This window comes from Stegodyphus dumicola, chromosome 2 (genome assembly GCF_044657685.1).
Source record: "Stegodyphus dumicola isolate Sdum_Otavi_A_Nest chromosome 2, ASM4465768v1".
Classification (NCBI taxonomy): Eukaryota; Metazoa; Arthropoda; class Arachnida; order Araneae; family Eresidae; genus Stegodyphus; species Stegodyphus dumicola.
In genome coordinates, this window is record NC_140769.1 from 88,402,323 (window position 1) to 88,420,232 (window position 17,910).

Below are 17,910 nucleotides of genomic sequence, written 5' to 3' on the forward strand. Positions count from 1 at the left end.
AACCGTTCCTTTCAAATAGTTAGGTTCAATAAGTTGCAACATTTAGGCAACTTTTCAATGGGCGAGTTCAGATAATCAGAAAGCACCATTAATTGTTTTCAGCCTTTAGTCACCCCGGGCACCTCCTACATTATTAAGAAATCAGATACCTTTAGCAAAATTTTTTATGCTTTTATATTAAACTTTTAATTTTTTACAACCATTAAAAAAAAACACGTAAAACTTTGCTCTAGAACCAAAATTATAGTAAAAAATACAAAAGCTTACTTTTTGCAATTTAAAGGATCAGACGGTTTGTTAATATTCGTATTTCAGCAAATCCCCTGAACTACAAATGCTTCTACATTCATTTTTATATTAGTAACACATAATAGAAAAATTAAGAAATTTCTTTTTTATTTTTCTATTTGAATGCACATTTTTCTGAATTGACTGATTAAAATTTAAATAAATTTTAATAAATTAAGTAAATACTATCTAAATAATACTAAAATAATTTATCATTGTCTTTCTGATATAAAAATTTAACAGCTATAATTAAATTCCTAAATCATATGAAAATTTCTTTATTTGCTCAAATAAGTATATCATGATTATACATGCAATATTTAGATAAATAATTATGTACATTTTCGAGGGGAGTAATGTACCACGCCTCCATGTGGTGCACCCTGGGCAACGCTAAATCTGCTACTACGACTGCCGCTCTCCACAAATCTTGTTTAGCGATGCATTTAAACTTTAGTAACAACCATCTTTCAAAGGATTTGCAATGACTACGAGTTCTCCAGTAGAATGCTGATGGTATTTTTGTCGAAAAAAGAACTCAATTGATGAGTGTTCTACTCTTATGTTATAGATGTTTTTATTATTGTTGAGGCTAATTTGTCTCATGAATCACTGAAATTCCATGCCTTTGGACCTTACTATCTTAGAATTCTCCCCAAATTGAGAAGAATCACTTGTGGCATTTTGGTTAGTGTAAATCAGGGTTTCTTAAACTTTTTCCATTCACGACCCCCTTTTTATTACTGAGATTTTTTCGCGACCCCCAGGAGCCCATAATATTTACGAAAATTTTGTGGGACCCCATAAGTATTGCGCAAATCCAACACACGCTCGTGTGAAACTGTCAGTTTCTTCACTTGCACTGTAATATACTACTGCAGTTTTAGGTCATTAATTTCTAATTTTAGGACACAGAACAATGTGAAAATTTTAAATAAGTAACAAATGAAATGACAGCATCCCATGCAAAGCAAGGAAAATGAACAGTTATATTATAAAAAGAATGCGTCGAAAGATTTTCAGTTTTTTCTTTGTCTGTATCGTCTTTTCTTTATCTATTTTCAGATACATTGTGTAAAAATATTTGGTAATTGTAAAATTATTATAATAAGTTAAAGAAATATCAAAACTGCTAAAATTTTTGGTGACCCCCTGCTGCAGGTCCTGTGAGCAACAGTTTAAAAAACCCTGGTGTAAAGAAAGGCCCGATTTCTGATTTTTTGAAGTTAGTGATCTCTCCTGATACAACAGAGTTGAAACAGTAAAACCGGAAGTATGGAAATGGATGAAGTACTTTAAAATTTATGGTTGTTACAGTTCACCCAGTAACAGCAAACTTGACTTTCTTCAGTAAAACAATTACTTGTGGTGATTTTAATGTAGTGATTAAACATATTTAAATTTATAATGATTATAAATATTAACTAAATATATAAAATGACCTTAACATTTAATTGCAAATTAATTGAAATTCTGCTGACAAAAAGATTTATAAAACTATTAAGCAAGAATTGTTTGAACTAGAAAACAATATACAGTCAAAAGTCATTAATCCGGACTCATCAGGACTTCAGCGATTCCGGATTATCGATTTTTCCGGATTATAGATCATCAGTTTAAATCTCGTAAGATGGCAGGCAGAAATTATAAAATTAAAAATATGAAACCGTAATTTATGAAATAAAGAACAATTATGATCTAAAGGTTATCAAAATTTACAAAAGAAAAAGCTTAAAATTTATTTGTTTACTTTATTAAACATTTCTTTCAATGCAAGTTGTTAAGTTGCTTCGTTTCATGCGATAATACTTTCTCTTTAATTCTATTAAACAGACATAATTTCTTGTTTAGTTACAAAGTTCCGCTGTTCAAGTCCTAAAATTGCTGTGTCGAGAATACCGACTAATTTGTTAATCGAAATTTTTTCGTTTTCAATACCCTCTGTGTCACTTTCTTCACTATCGGAAGCGAATTATAATGACGAGGAATTTGATTTAAATCATATCAAAGACGGAGTACATCGAGACGAAATACTACATTTAGTAAGGAATTATAAGCCAAATAAAATAAAAACATCTGCCCTGAAGATAAGGATAGTGCTGACAGATCAACTTCCAGTTCATTGTGCGCCGCGATGTCCCGCCCCCCGCCACAGAGCAGCATGAAATTGATAAACAGATTTCGGAATGGTTAAGAAACAAAGGATATGCCTCTATCCATTTTTTGCAGCAATTCCACTTTTTGTTTAATGGACTTTGAAACGTACTTTCGCTTTGTAGATCCTTTACATATTAGTAAATATATATCGGAAATTCTATTTGACATAATCGAAAATTCATGCTTACTTTTATAAAATTGCTCTAACAGTCTGCAAAATATAATAAGCCGGATCCAATTCTAAGATTAAGGAACAACGCAATCTGCAACATTAACTGAAATAGATAATTAGGTTGGTGTTGGTGTATTTAATTATGGCAAAGCACACGAGGGCTATCTGCCTAAAGGGAGGGATGCCTTTCGTAGAGAACTTTCTAAGGGAAACTGGCTCGTATACACGTTACACATGGGGAAAACCACGAAAATGCCCATGCAGCCAGCCCGTTCGCGGGATTCGAACCTCAGACCGAACTACCAGTGTTCAGCGACTTTAATGCTCGGCCGCTGGTGGGCCTAATTAGGTAATTTTAGTTTAGCTTATACCATCCGTTATACATTAAACGTGCATGCGTGAACGTATTATGCACATGTGCACATGCCTATTCGCAGCCGTAAAGGTCTTACGCGCTCACGTAAATGCCTATGCGCATGCGTCAACAAGACGCATGCGCAGAAAGTTTGTAGGGCTGATCTTTAGAATATGGTAACTGGTAGTTTGGCGACATTTTGGAGGCGATAAAGGTTACTACCTGGGACCCCGGTAATAATGTGAGCAGTACTCAGTTCCGATTACGCATTATTTTGTGTGAGGGAAATGAGAGATCATGGGATATGTCATGTGATATTAATGGATGAATTACGGTTCTTTAATCGGAAAAGGGGGGAAATCGGGAAAAAATCTGGAAATTTTGTATTTGGCTTTATTCTGTGTTGTGTGAAACAGTGTTTGTTAATTTTTGGATCCCATGGCCCTAACTAAAGTGAATTCGAAATGGGTATTTAGTGGGATTGAAAGGGGTAGTAATAAGTGTTTCTTTAAGATTGTGCGAGATAGAAGTAAAGATGTTTTATTAAGTTATTTATTTTACCTGGTACCTTGCTGTGAACTATAAGTATGATTTTAAAGATCCTGAAACAGAAATATTATCGTACACGTAATCAAGATTCTGAAGAAGATTAGGTAAGTTAGTATTTTTAATTATTTGAGGATATTATTTTTATGCATTGTTCTAAATGTAAGGTGGAAGTAAAGTAATTTGCGTAAACGTGCACGGAAATAATTTAAATATTTGACACTAAGTATTTGTAACCATTTGTAGTGTTTGCGGTATGAATTAGTTAGTGACGTTTGTAATATAATAGATAATGTAGAGGTAAAAGTTTTTGGATATTTTATTTATTTTATACGGGGAAATGTTCATATTTGGAAAGGGTATATACTTTTTCGCGATCAGGTAATTTCATATATGTTCTTTTTACCGGGTTTAAAGATTCAGAAAATTGTTATGCATTTTCGTGAATTTTTTCTAATTTATGAGAAAAAAGCAGTGTACATGGATATAGTGAAGAGTGTGCGCAATGCCATTTTTGTGCAATTCTGGGATGTTTTTTTAAGTAAAAATAAGTTGACGTGTACATGGTTTATGTGTATGTGTTATTTTGAAAAACGCGTAAGGAGTATGGTATTGTGCCCTTTTTCCCAAATTTGGAGTGAATATTTGTCATGATGAAGCAGTTTTGTTAGACAAAATTTCTAGCATAAGTGTAATTCGGCTAGTAGATTGTTGGAAGAAGTGTTCAGTAGATAAAAAGAAAAGAAACATGTCTTTACTTCGTGAAGACAAAATGGCGGCGGGGAAAAAAAAAAATAGAGGGTTGCTGTAGGAGAGTTGGTCGCCAAATTTTCGCCAAAAAATCACCAAGTTACCATAATGTAAAGATCAACCGTTTGTAGCTTTGAGGTCCGGATTATGGGTGTACGAATTAACGACTTTTGACTGTATTAAAAGCTGCTGTAAAGCATTGTTTGTGAAATGCATACTTAAGGAAACAAAAAAGTAGAATTTTTAAAATGTGTATTGTTGAAATCAAAAGGGGAAAAAATTGGTAAATATTAAAAGAATTATTTCCTTACATTTTATAATAATTCTGGGTACTTTTCCATTTCGCCGGCGCAAATCTCGCCAAGCAGACTTTATCGGCGGCAACATACAATATACACAAATAAAAAATGGCTACTATTCCGTTTTGAGGACCCTAAAAAATTGCAGCGAAAATGGATGCACAAAACCAGCCAAATCTAACAAACGTGCACATTTAACAGCACACCAAATCTAGCGTACACCTGATTTAAAATTGCGCAAGTTTAGATAGTTCTATATTTCTTAAGACGCCATTGAACTAAAAGTTTAATTTTTAAATCCCTTTTTTGATATCCTATGGATTTAACAATTTGGGAATTGCCCATGACAAAAAGTCTGCAATACAATTTTTTCAAAGAAAAGGAATCATTCATTATAGAAAATTATGTTTGAACAACCAACAAGATGAAATTATGCTTTAGCGATAACTCGGTAGCGAAACAGCGATGCAGGAATCCATTCAAATATGTTTAGCCTTTTCATATAAATTATAATAATGGGTTGATCTTCGGATAATGGTAACTTGGTGATTTCTTGGCGAAAATTTGGCGACCAACTCTGCTACAGCAACCCTCTATTTTTTTTTCCCACATTTTGTCTTCACGAAGTAAAGACATGTTTCTTTTCTTTTTATCTACTGAACACTTTTTCCAACAATCTACTAGCCAAATTACACTTATACTAGAAATTTTATCTAACAAAACTGCTTCATCATGACAAATATTCACTCCAAAATTGGAAAAAAGTGCCCAATCGCAAACTCCTTGCGCGTTTTTCACAATAACACATACACATAAACCATGTACACGTCAATTTATTTTTACTTAAAAAAAATCCCAGAATTGCACAAAAATGGCATTGCACACACTCTCCACTATATCCATGTACACTGCTTTTTTCTCATAAATTAGAAAAATTTCACGAAAATGCATGACAATTTTCTGAATCTTTAAACCCGATAAAAAGAACATATATGAAATTACCTTATCGCGAAAAAGTATATACCCTTTCCAAATATGAACATTTCCACGTATAAAATAAATAAAATATCTAAAAACTTTTACCTCTAAATTATCTATTATATTATAAACGTCACCAACGAATTCATTCTGCAAACATTACAAATACTTAGTGTCAAATATTTAAATTATTTCCATGCACGTTTACTTCAACTAAAATGTATACCGAATTCCTACAAACATAAAATTCACAAAATAACTATCATTTAATTAAAATATCACTAAACCATGTACACGTCGACTTATTTTTACTTAAAAAAACATCCCAGAATTGCACAAAAATGGCATTGCGCACACTCTTCACTATATCCATGTACACTGCTTTTTTCTCATAAATTAGAAAAATTTCACGAAAATGCATGACAATTTTCTGAATCTTTAAACCCGGTAAAAAGACCATATATGAAATTACCTTATCGCGAAAAAGTATATACCCTTTCCAAATATGAACATTTCCATGTATAAAATAAATAAAATATTCAAAAACTTTTACCTCTAAATTATCTATTATATTATAAACGTCACCAACGAATTCATACCGCAAACATTACAAATACTTAGTGTCAAATATTTAAATTATTTCCATGCACGTTTACTTCAACTAAAACGTATACCAAATTCCTACAAACAAAATTCACAAAATAACTATCATTTAATTAAAATATCATTAAATCATGTACACGTCGACTTATTTTTACTTAAAAAAAAATCCCAGAATTGCACAAAAATGGCATTGCGCACACTCTTCACTATATCCATGTACACTGCTTTTTTCTCATAAATTAGAAAAATTTCACGAAAATGAATGAAAATACTCAACGTATACTACTCAAACATATTCCAAAATACTACAAACATATAACTCACAAAATCACGATCATTAAATTAAAATATAATTAAATTAAAAAACACTACATCAAATATAAATAAGCACATACATTAAATTAATAAAAAATAGATTACAATCCTAATTACTTTAACCTAAATCATTGCTAATAACAATTTTCAAATAATACCATTTTAATTTATTTACTCCTTACATTTAGAACAATGCATAAAAATAATGTCCTCAAATGATTAAAAATACTAACATGCCTAATCTTCTTCAGAATCTTCATTACGTCGCTGCAGTACTACTGCTAATTTCTAAATCCTAAATCCAGTAGTCAACTGGAAGTCTATTCACCAAGTAATAAGAAATTAATAAAATTTCACCTATACTCAAACTACTTTCAGCAAACCACGTACCCTGCCTTACACTCCTTTTCACAAAATGTCCATTTGCACCATATTTCTTGCACGGCCATTTAAACTCCTAATATCTTTCCTTTCACACAATCTCAACTTATTATTATTATCAGATAAACACATTAAAAATTTAGAATTCACTTTACATAGCACCATGCAATCCGAAAATTAATCAACACACAATGAAGCTTTTCCAAATTAACCCCCTTTAACTGTAATTCGTTCATTAATGTAAGGTTTCAAACAAAACAGAATATAGCTAAATACGAAATTTTGCCCCTTTTCCAATTAAACAACTGTAATTCGTTCATTAATGTCACATGACATATCTCATGATCTCTCATTTCCCTCACACAAAATAATGCGTAATCGGAACTGAGTGCTTCTCACATTATTACCAAAGTCCTAGGTAGTAACCTTTATCGCCTCCAAAATGTCGCCAAACTACCAGTTACCATATTCCAAAGATCAGCCTAATAATGATCTGAAATAGTTATTTATTCTTATGCTTCCATTCAGTTATGTTTAGAATTTTTCATATAAATTATAATGATAAAAAAGTATTATATGAAATTAATCTTTCATATAAATTAAAACAATAATCTTTAGATAGTTATTTATTATTATACTTCCTTTCTTGCGTCAGGGTTGCCGCAATTATGTTTGGCAGCACTGGCATCAATAATAGTTGGCGATTTTTACGGTCCTTAAAATGGAATAGCACCAAAAAATGTTAACGAATGTTAGTTTTAAGAATTTTTTATTTTGAAGGCATAATCATTTTAATATCGTTTAAAATTTTGTAAAAAGCCAAGAAATAAAGACAATACATTTGTACTGATTGGGGGAAAAAGCAGTTCAGGTCTCTCTATTTCCTACCTACATGCACCAACATGTCGAGAAGATTTCGCGGTGCACCCTTGCTGCCTAGATAACACACATTTAAAAACATCATGCCTTCTGGGGAATTAGGGCCCTTCAGTTAGCGTCACTAACTACTATCAAGTCTGGGTGGTTATATTAATAAGCACTGCATTTTTTTAACATTTAGTTTTAGGTTTAATCCTTGTACACAGGATTTGGCAACATTATGATGATCAGTAAACGCAGTGTTTATGATGAGCAGTAAATGAGCATTTTGGTACTCGTGACAATTTACAAAATCGCACCCACACCGTACCGCATACTAGGATTTTACCCATGGATACCGCGTATGTGCAACTCTTAAAAACGCGCCAAGCAGTGGGCAATTCTGCACTTTACCGAAAATATTACTGTGCGTGATTTCCCTTAAGCAAGTAATGTATAAGATGTAAGTTTATTCAAGAAACGTAGCTATATAGATTTTTAGAAGGGTTGTGAATTTGTGTTATAGTATATAAATGAACAAAATGGAAGTTGTAATTTGAGGTAAAATCCTAGTATACGGTGCAGCCTTGGCGCGACTTTGAAAATTATCGCCAACACCAAAAATGATCCAAAGTATGTCTATATATATATATATATATACTATACATTATATACTATGTGTGTATATAATACATAGTATATACTATGTTTAACTATATATTTTCTTTGAATGACCCGTTAACTACTCATCGCAATGTCCGGTTTTTACTGCTCATCATAAAGTCGCCAAATCCCGTGTGCACCGGATACTAGGATTAACCTATCCATGTACACGTCGACCTATTTTCACATAAAAAAACACCCCAGAATTGCACAAAAATGGCATTGCGCACACTCTTGACTTTATTCCTGAACACATCGACCTATTTTCTTTTAAAAAGTCAAAGAAAATTGACAAAAATCCAATTCTTCTTACTCTTGTAATAAGCGCCAAGCAAATAAGTGGGCGATTCTGCCCTTTAGGCAAATTTTCTTACAACTAATTTCAAAAACAATCAAAATCAGTTTAAGAAAATATAGCTAAAATCTTACATTTCAATTTACCACCGATTTATGCAAGCAATGAAGTATAACAAGCTGCGTATACGGATTATAATGAGTCCTTATACTCCGTGGTTGCGTATAAACAATAACACTTCATCTTCCAGTTGTATCCGTTAAATCTTTCTGCCCGTAGGGATGGAAAAAAATCTAGGTGAGCAAGAAGGGAGAAGTAATATTCGTAAAAAATATACATCAGTTTTAAATAAAATACTTTTTTTTTTCAAATAAAAACAGAAAATGCATAAAAAGAATTCAGATCTTATGATCAGGGAGCACAAATTTACGCTAATATCGCATGCAAACGCTTTGAACGTATAACTTGTCAAGTGTTAAAATGCCCAACTACAAGCTCTGCGGACGAACAGCCGGGTTTTTTCAGAACCCAGTGGCTCTGAACGTAAACAAAGATTTAGACATGGTCTGCTCCTGACGACAGTTTTTCAATCGGTATGAAGAATTTTAAGCTTCTGCTGCATGGAAAGAATTTCAGCGGTAAGAAGAATTACACAGATATTAAATTTTTAAGTTATCTTTTTAAAGACTGCAGATATGTTATGAACGTTACATAATTTGTGCTGACAAATATCTTCAAAACTGTATAGAGTTACTGATGTTATTTGTTGAACTTCTGTTTTGATTTCGAGGAACATTGATAAATTGGAAAATTCTGCTTTTTTATTATGTGCCTTGATTTTGGGGTAATTATCATATCTGAGGACTTTATATTTTCAGAAGAGACTCTCTTGATAAGTTCTAAAGATTACCCAACTCTTCGTATTGGTGATATCGTTGAAATAAATTCTACTGATGTCATTTGCAGGTATAGTTACTTATACAACATTTTATAATTTCATCGGCTTATTTAAATAATCAATTTATTTTTTGTGTAAATTTACGTAATTGTATTTAATATCATGGTATTATTCGGTATCGAGGGCCGTAAAAAATCGCCAAACTATTGTTAATGCCAATGCTGCCAAAAATAATTGCGGCAAGAAAGGAAGTATAATAGTAAATAACTATCTAAGATTGATGTTTTAATTTAGATGAAAGGTTAATTTCATATAATACTTTTTTATTACTATTTATTTTGATTTTAAATCCTTTTTGGATATCCTATGGATTTAACATTTGGGAATTGCCCATGACGAAAACTCGGCAATAGAATTTTGTGTAAAGTGCAGAATAACCCACTGTTTGACGCATTTTTAAGAATTGCACATACTTGGTATCCATGTGCACATTGACCTATTTTCACTTAAAAAAAAATCCTAGAATTGCACAAAAATGGCACTGCACACACCCTTGACTTTATCTGTGTACACATCGACCTATTTTCACTTAAAAAGTAAAAGAAAATTGACAAAAATCCAATTGTTTTTACCTTTGTAAAAAGCGGCAAACAAATAAGTGAGCGATTCTGTATTTTACCGAGAATATTTTCAAAGAAAAGGCATCATTCATTATAGAAAATTACGTTTGAACAATCAACGGATGAAATTATGCTTTAGCAATAAGTCGGTAGCAAAATAGCGATGCAGGCATCCATTCAGTTATGTTTAGCAATTTTTATATAAATTATAATGATCTGAAATAGTTATTTACTCTTATGCTTCCATTCAGTCATGTTTAGCCTTTTTCATATAAATTATAATAATAAAAAGTATTATATGAAATTAACCTTTCATCTAAATTAAAACATCAATCTTAGATAGTTATTTACTATTATACTTCCTTTCTCGTCGCAATTATTAGGGTTGCCGCAATTATTTTTGGCAGCATTGGCATCAACAATAGTTTGGCGGTTTTTTACGGCCCTCAAAACCGAATAGTACCAAAAAAAAAGAAAAAAAACTGTAATTGAATTGAATATTAAGTTATATATTCTAATTTTCAGCCCTCTTTTGTTAGAAGTTACATCATTTTGCAATGATATGCAACAGAAAGGTATGTATTTAGAAATGCTTTATCAAATTTTAATTAAGTACTGTAGAGTTCTGATTATGTGAGCCATTATTAGGTGATTATATCAAATAAGATTATTGTATAATATTGTTGCTAGAGCATTTATAAGATTAATTCATTCACAAGACGTTTGAAATATAGCTGCAGTCAAATCATTTTCAAATATTTTTCTCTTTTTTTTTTTTTCCTTCTTTCTCCACCTCCCTTTTTTGTGATATTATCAGGATAAGTCTTATTAATTAGTGCAGGATTGTAGCTTTTCAGCTACATGCCTGTTCAGATTAAAGTAAAAAGAGGATATAAAATTCCTTAAAAGGGAGATATTTCAGAAGAATAAATAAAAATATTGAAGAATTAAAAAGCACACATGGTTAGAAATGAATGTGAAAAGTTCCAGGTTGATATGCTCGAAGTGTTAATGTAAGTAAAAATAAGAGCTGTTACAAACAACTCATCTGCTGTATCAGCCAGAGCTGGAATCATGTTCTCCTTTTCTTTTGCTGCAAGGCTTCTGTACTTCTCAAAATCGATGTCTAGATATATAGTAAGGTGAAAGGAAAATCTACTGTAGGGTTCCTGTCTTTTATTCTATTAAACTAAGTGTGAAACTTTGAAATCATTGAGTTTGTTAATCAAAAATTCATTAAAAGTTTTACAAAATATTAAATCGATTACAAAACAAATTCCATGTTTCAAATTTGGCTTTCCAAATGCCCATATTCACAGGAGGATTACATTATTCAAAATTTGATGGCTCCAGGTACCGTTGTTTTATCACAATGTGAGAACATTTATGCAGATTCTTCATTATTTAATTTCTTTAAATGTGACACAGGGCTCTGATGTTGGTGCCAACAATTTGAAAAGTGATTCCGCCGTTCATAGTGAATCAACGCAAAGTGCCAAAATGAAATTAATAGCCCTTCTATGTTAACACACTTTGGGCTAAAAAAAGGGGCAAAGTATTTTATAAAAGAAAATAAATTTTATGAAAAAATTTATATAAATTTTATGTATGTCTGATATTTATATTTTTAGAATATGCAATGCTGTCCTGTTAAATATAAAATGTATAAATCCATATATAGTCAAATATGTGTGTGATACAGGCATGCAGGTGTTAGTTGCCATTGGATGAATCCACTAAATACATGATAAACATGGTAGTTCAACCAGTTAATCAAAACTGGAGTTGTGGATAATCAGAGAACACCAAGTTATTATTTATGATGTGTACTAGGCATGTTTATTGCAAATTAATTAATTAATCGCATTAATGATAAATAGTGGAAAAAATGATATAATTGAATATTTCCTCATTTTTTCTCCCCATAAAATATGTGACTCTCGTCCACATCTTATGATTTCTGTATTTAAATATTAAATTATATATGTATACATTGATTATTTTATTAATTTTTGCAGGTTGTATTAGCATTGATCAATCAATAGCAAATAATTTTCAATTAAAACACTATAGTGAAGTTACTGTTAAAGTCATTGAGAATTTAAAAGTGAGTATTTTCCATTTTTTTAATACTTTTTGATGATTGTGTGCTTATACAAGGTGATTAAAAGAAATGGGAAATTTTGAAAGTTGTGTTGGCAGCAGTGGCCATTTGGTAACACTGAATAACATACGCCAGCCTGCCAATGACACTGTACCATTTAAATATGACACAGGGTTTAGTTATCATGAATGCTTAGAGTGGCATGCAATGTGCTTTTGCGATCAAAGCATTTTACAAGAACAATGACAGTGCGGAAGGGGTACATAGAGAGTTTTGCTGTCATTTTAATTTTTAGACGCCATGATCATGTTCCAGTAGCACATGCAATTAAAACATGGATAGGTACTTTTGAGCAAACTGGTTCGGCAATGAATGGTTCACAAAAAAAAAAAAAAAAAAAAAAAAAAATATGTAAACCGTTTATATGCCAGACAATATCCAAACTGTTTAAGATGCTGTCATAAGAAGTCCACATCAGTCAATGTGCCACTACTCAGCATCTTTACAGAAATCCGAGAAGTAAATGATGAAATTTCAGTTGAGATGTTACGTCAACCATGAAAAGTGTAACGAAGAGACTGCAGGAATGTTTGTGTAGAAAAGGAGCTTGCCTGCAAGGTGTCATCTAAAAAAATAAATAAATTGTATTGTATGTATTCTAAAATGGCATTATTTTTACTCCTAAATGAGGCAAATAATTTTTTTAAACAACTTTTTTTCATGAAATTACTTATTTTTCAAAATTTCCCATTTTTTAAATCACCCTGTATATATTCTGTAATATCATATGTTATACTGCTTTGTTAATGTTATATATTGATTAGAGATATTTCACCTTTTGAAAAGCATAAATGTTTAGTTATGTTACAAGAACTGAGGGGCAATTTCTTACTAACTAGGTACTTAAAGCTAACTCTCACCCCTCAGTATTATCTTAAAGCTATGATTTGAATTATCACTTGTAGCTTAATTTAACAGAGCAAACACAAGTATAAAAATAAGTAGAACTTTGATTTGATTTTATCTTACCACCCTGAGTTTAAAATTTAAATATTACAAAAATGTAAGTCTTTTTGATTTAACAAAGAATATCATGTACAACTTTACTTGGTTACAATATAAGTAATTCAAGCAATCAAGGCCACAATAATCTGATCTGGACAACTTAAAATTTAAATCAAGATTAATATAACAGTTTAGCAAATAGCTGGTGAATCTAGTTCACTATAGCAGCTATATTCTGTGAATAGCAGAGACACACAACATCTGTTTACACAGCCAAATATCTATTACAACTCATACAGTTATGAATTCTTTCCTTCAATTTATACTAAAATGCTAGCCAATAAAAAATTTCTTGGACTGAGTGAGCATGTGACGAAATGAGTCGTAAAGGAAAGATGCAAATCAAAATTTTAACTGTTAGTCGAATTCAGTGTCACACTCCCTATTTCCAGAGAAGAAACTTTGATTTATAAGTCCTCCAACGCACTTTATGAAAACTTACCTAACTTCTAAATTTTGACCTGATTGTAGCTTTCTCACAGTTTCACATTCTTTCTACATCCTTCCTAATGCACATGGAAGGAAAAGGAAAAAAATCTTGTGATATTTATACACAAGACCACATTTAATTTTACTATCATGCATTCATTACCTCACAAGCTAATTATGTGCGATCATTCCTGAAATTATATAGCCTCATTTTCTGTATTTCTGCTAAAGCAGCCATCAAAGTGTGTATGATGTGTTGTTTGTGTATAACTACCCCTAATCCATACTGTACCAGATGTTGATACTGAGTGACTCTGGCACTACAAAGCTACTCAAATGTCTGAAAACAGGTAACATTTTACTTACAAATATTGGCCATATAAAATATTTCTGTTTTTGAAATTCTTGATCTTTCAAATCTCCATTACAGAATTTAAAAGTAAGAAATTTTCCTCTCAGTCTTCAATGCAAATGTAAAGCAATATAACTTTTATATCTTTCCAGATTTATTGCTGATCTCTACCATTTGAAATTTACATTTACTAGAACATTTGCAACTGATTGGAATTGCTTAAAATGCACATTTGTTAACATCACCTTAGTTTTGAAATAACATTTCAGTTGAAATATTAAGAAAAAGGAATTTTTTGCTTGTCTTTTGCTTTTCATTTTTACTGGAATGTTCATTTTTCATACCATCTCTGAAGGTCTGCTGTTATCACTCTGGTAGCTTTCAAACTGTGTCACTTATAGATTGCTTCCATCACTCGGGCAGCTTTTGAACTCTGTTACTCGTGGACTTCTTCACCTCATGATCCCTTGAACTTTGTAGTTTATAGGTTGTTTCCATCACCCTGTCTGCTAGACTGCTTCTATCACCCCAACATTTTTTGAATTCTGCATCGTTGCTGTTTGAACTCTCCTGAGCAAGCTAAATCTTTGGTAACTGAGCTCAGAATTCACTTGTTGCTATGTTTTTCATTTTGAGCCCTCCATATGGCAGATACACTCATTTTGGCTGTAACTGCTGCATTTCATCTCTGGTATGCTTGCACTTTTATCCATGCCCTTTTTGCCTCTTTCCTTGACACCACTGGTCGCTTGACTTTCTTGAATTAGAACTGTTAACTTTTTTTGGCAATATCTTGCTGCTGCTGCTGCCATATTTCTGCAAGCTATCTGACTCTTATGCTGACTTTGATTCTAATTCTTAACATCTGTCTTTTTTGCCACTGGGACCTGCTCACTATTCATCTCTCTTATTTTGGTTTCCTTAGTAGACTTTCTTCTTCATCCATGTCAGTCACCATTTTCCTGCTTACCTCTGACTGAACTTCCATTTCTTTCATAAGGGGCATGTCATCTCTATTATAGAATTTTTTTCAGTAAATCCACAGTCATGGAAATCATCTGCTCTTTCTTTCTGTGTAATATCTGTATATTTCTCTTAGTATTCTCAAGTACTTAAGGTAGATAGTACTTCAAATACTTAAGTAAATTTTAGATTACATGTCCCTAACTTTTCTGCTGATAAAAGCATATGGTTTACTTTTAATACCTTGTCCTCAGATTTTATATCACCTTATCTTTGCCTTTTACAATAATACAATTTTTGCTACACTAATTTTATCCAACATTTTGAGTGCCTCATAAATTAACTTTTGAATATGTGTCTGAATTCAGCTTTCCTTGCCTTATAAAATAACTTATTTCAGGATGTCTTAATATTTTAGCTTGAAAATAATTCTGTGACATTTTATCAGTTATGTTTAGCAGATTGCAGTGAATTTATTGGTTCTTTTCTACGGACCTCTCAGCTGCTGTGATACTTTTCAACATAACAACAAACCGCATACACTGTATTTCTAAATACATACTCACTGATATTGGGCTGAAGTCTATAAGAGGTTATTTTTAAATGCTTTATGGGCAGGTTAATGCATACATTTTACTTGTATGAAGTAAAGGAAGTATTGGAATCACAAGAAATTTTACTTATGAGATTTCAACAGAAATATCCATTTTGACTGCTCTTGAATCTATTTTGACAATTACTTTTTGTGTGACATTTGAGCTTTCAGGCAGAATAAAGGACTCTTTATTCCAAAATAAGTTGTAAAATGGATTCGAAGTGGATTTTTTTGTAATGTCTGTATGTACATTATCTTACAGAACTCCAAAACAATTAGTCGTACAGCATTGAATTTTGTTATATGGAACTGCTATAACAACTAGCTGTGTACCTCCCATTTTTATTGCAATTGGCAATATCAAAAGTGCATATGTATATATATATGCCCACTCTCCTTAACCCTTTGACGCATGGGGGTTGCGCCTTGAAACCACCAATTTTCGAAATTTTCCCGCTCTTTTTTCCAAACTGTTTGAGTGAAAACCGATTGACTACTTATCTTTTACCTCTAAATAACGCAAAATTACTGCAGAACTTATACATTTTTTAGGTCTTAGTATTTTAAATCGGATGCCTTTTAAAATGCATTTTCAGTGAGACAAAATAACTTCCTTTTATTTATATTAATAATTTAAAATTTAAAAATTTTTTATCGCACATCATTATTTCTATCATAAACAATAAAAATACAGCAATAATTAAACTGCATATATAAACAACCTATGTATATTTATGGTATTATGGTATTTCCTCTGTGGTTTCAGGGTGCAACCACTGCCCCACCAGAGAATTGCGTTACAATGCTCACATTCCCCTAGAGGCTCGGTGGTCGTGCCCTGAAACCACTGCTCTTTACAGTGGTGCTTGCTGCTTTCAAATAGAAGTGTTTATTTTCACCCGGATATAGATAAGGGGTTTTGAAACCACTGGGTTATTGTATTACCAAACAATACATGCACCTGCCCCTATAAAATATTTTTCATTTCCAAAAATTTTTCTCTGCGTTCAACATGCTTGCTTTCTGTGCTAGTACTGTGATTTTCTAAATTATTTTGTGTGGTTCCAAAAAAATTGCAAATATATTTTTGAATAATTAAAAATAGAAATCGTGCAAAAAATTAATTAAATTTAAAATATTTTGTCAATATTTTATTTTTTACTGTTGAGATTCAAAATGCCTCGCAAAGGGTTAGAAATAGCTGATGCATTAGCATTACTTGAAGAATTACCTTCAGATCCAGAATCAGTGGTCTCTGATGATGAAAGTGACGGAGAAGGAAATACTTCTTTACCCCCCTTCCCTCATTCTTATGAAAATATAGAAGATGAAATTGATGATCAGTCAGAAAATGATGATATAAATTTACCAGGTTCTTCTAGAATTGCAGATGTAACATGGAATAAAATGCGGAATGTAGTTGAATCCATTCCCGAATTTTCTGAGGTTTATGGCCCAACTGACGAAATTACCTCTATGGAAGATGCAAAACCCATGGATATATTTATGGCTTACTCCTGAATTCATGGATAAATAGTTTTTGAAACTAATTTTATTATATGCAACTCAAAAAGGTAAGCCGTTTTCACCTATAACTCTTCAGGATGTGCTGAAATTTTTAAGGATAAACATTCTGATGGGAATTAAGAAACTCCCAAGCTATCGGAATTTCTAGTCAACTAATGAAATACTGAATGACTCTTACATAGCAAAGCAAATGGCAGTAAAGAAATTTTCATGGATTTTAGGTAATTTGCATTTGAACGATAACAACCTAATGCCAAAAAGAGAGGACAAAACTTTTGACAAACTTTATAAAGTTCGGCCTCTATTGCTTAATTTGTCGGAAAGATTCGGTAGTCTCTTTAGACTAGGAAAAAAACCAGGCAATTTACGAATCAATGATTCGTTTCAAAGGTAGAAGCTCACTAAGACAATACTTCCCTAAAAAGCCAATAAAACGAGGATATAAAGTATGGATGTGTTGCAATGAAAGCGGGTATGTTTATAAATTTGAAATTTATACTGGCAAAACCCATGAAGTCGAAAAAAAATCTGAGTGAAAGAGTGGTAAAAGTGAGCTAAGTGAGCTAGGGGCTAAGTGACAAGCTAGGGGCTAAGTGACATACAAGGGCTAAGTGAGCCCTTGTATGGTAAAAATCATAGAGTATACATGGACAATTATTTTACATTCTATGAACTTTTCAAGTTTTTAGAAATGAAA

General features: G+C 31.9%; 2 protein-coding genes across 10 annotated transcripts in view; one reads left to right on the top strand and one right to left on the bottom strand.

Annotated features, from left to right (window-relative positions):
• Window positions 1-8,948, bottom strand: part of HSPBAP1 (HSPB1 associated protein 1) — an 86,991-nt gene extending 78,043 nt beyond the window's left edge. For 2 of the 3 annotated variants that reach the window (XM_085810861.1, XM_085810859.1), the window contains exon 1: window positions 8,795-8,948. The gene's annotated coding sequence lies outside the window, so the exon portion shown is untranslated. The remainder of the gene's footprint in view (window positions 1-8,794) is intronic. The other variant, XM_085810860.1, reaches the window with a different exon arrangement.
• Window positions 8,949-9,140: 192 nt separating this feature from the next.
• The window catches only part of Iml1 (GATOR complex protein Iml1), a 283,312-nt gene continuing 274,542 nt past the window's right edge, over window positions 9,141-17,910 (top strand). For all 7 annotated transcript variants that reach the window (XM_085810857.1, XM_085810858.1, XM_085810852.1 and 4 more), the window contains exons 1-4: window positions 9,141-9,298; window positions 9,539-9,626; window positions 10,704-10,753; window positions 12,197-12,285. In XM_085810857.1, the coding sequence (XP_085666983.1) occupies window positions 9,256-9,298; window positions 9,539-9,626; window positions 10,704-10,753; window positions 12,197-12,285 (270 nt within the window). In that variant the 5' untranslated portion in view covers window positions 9,141-9,255. The remainder of the gene's footprint in view (window positions 9,299-9,538; window positions 9,627-10,703; window positions 10,754-12,196; window positions 12,286-17,910) is intronic.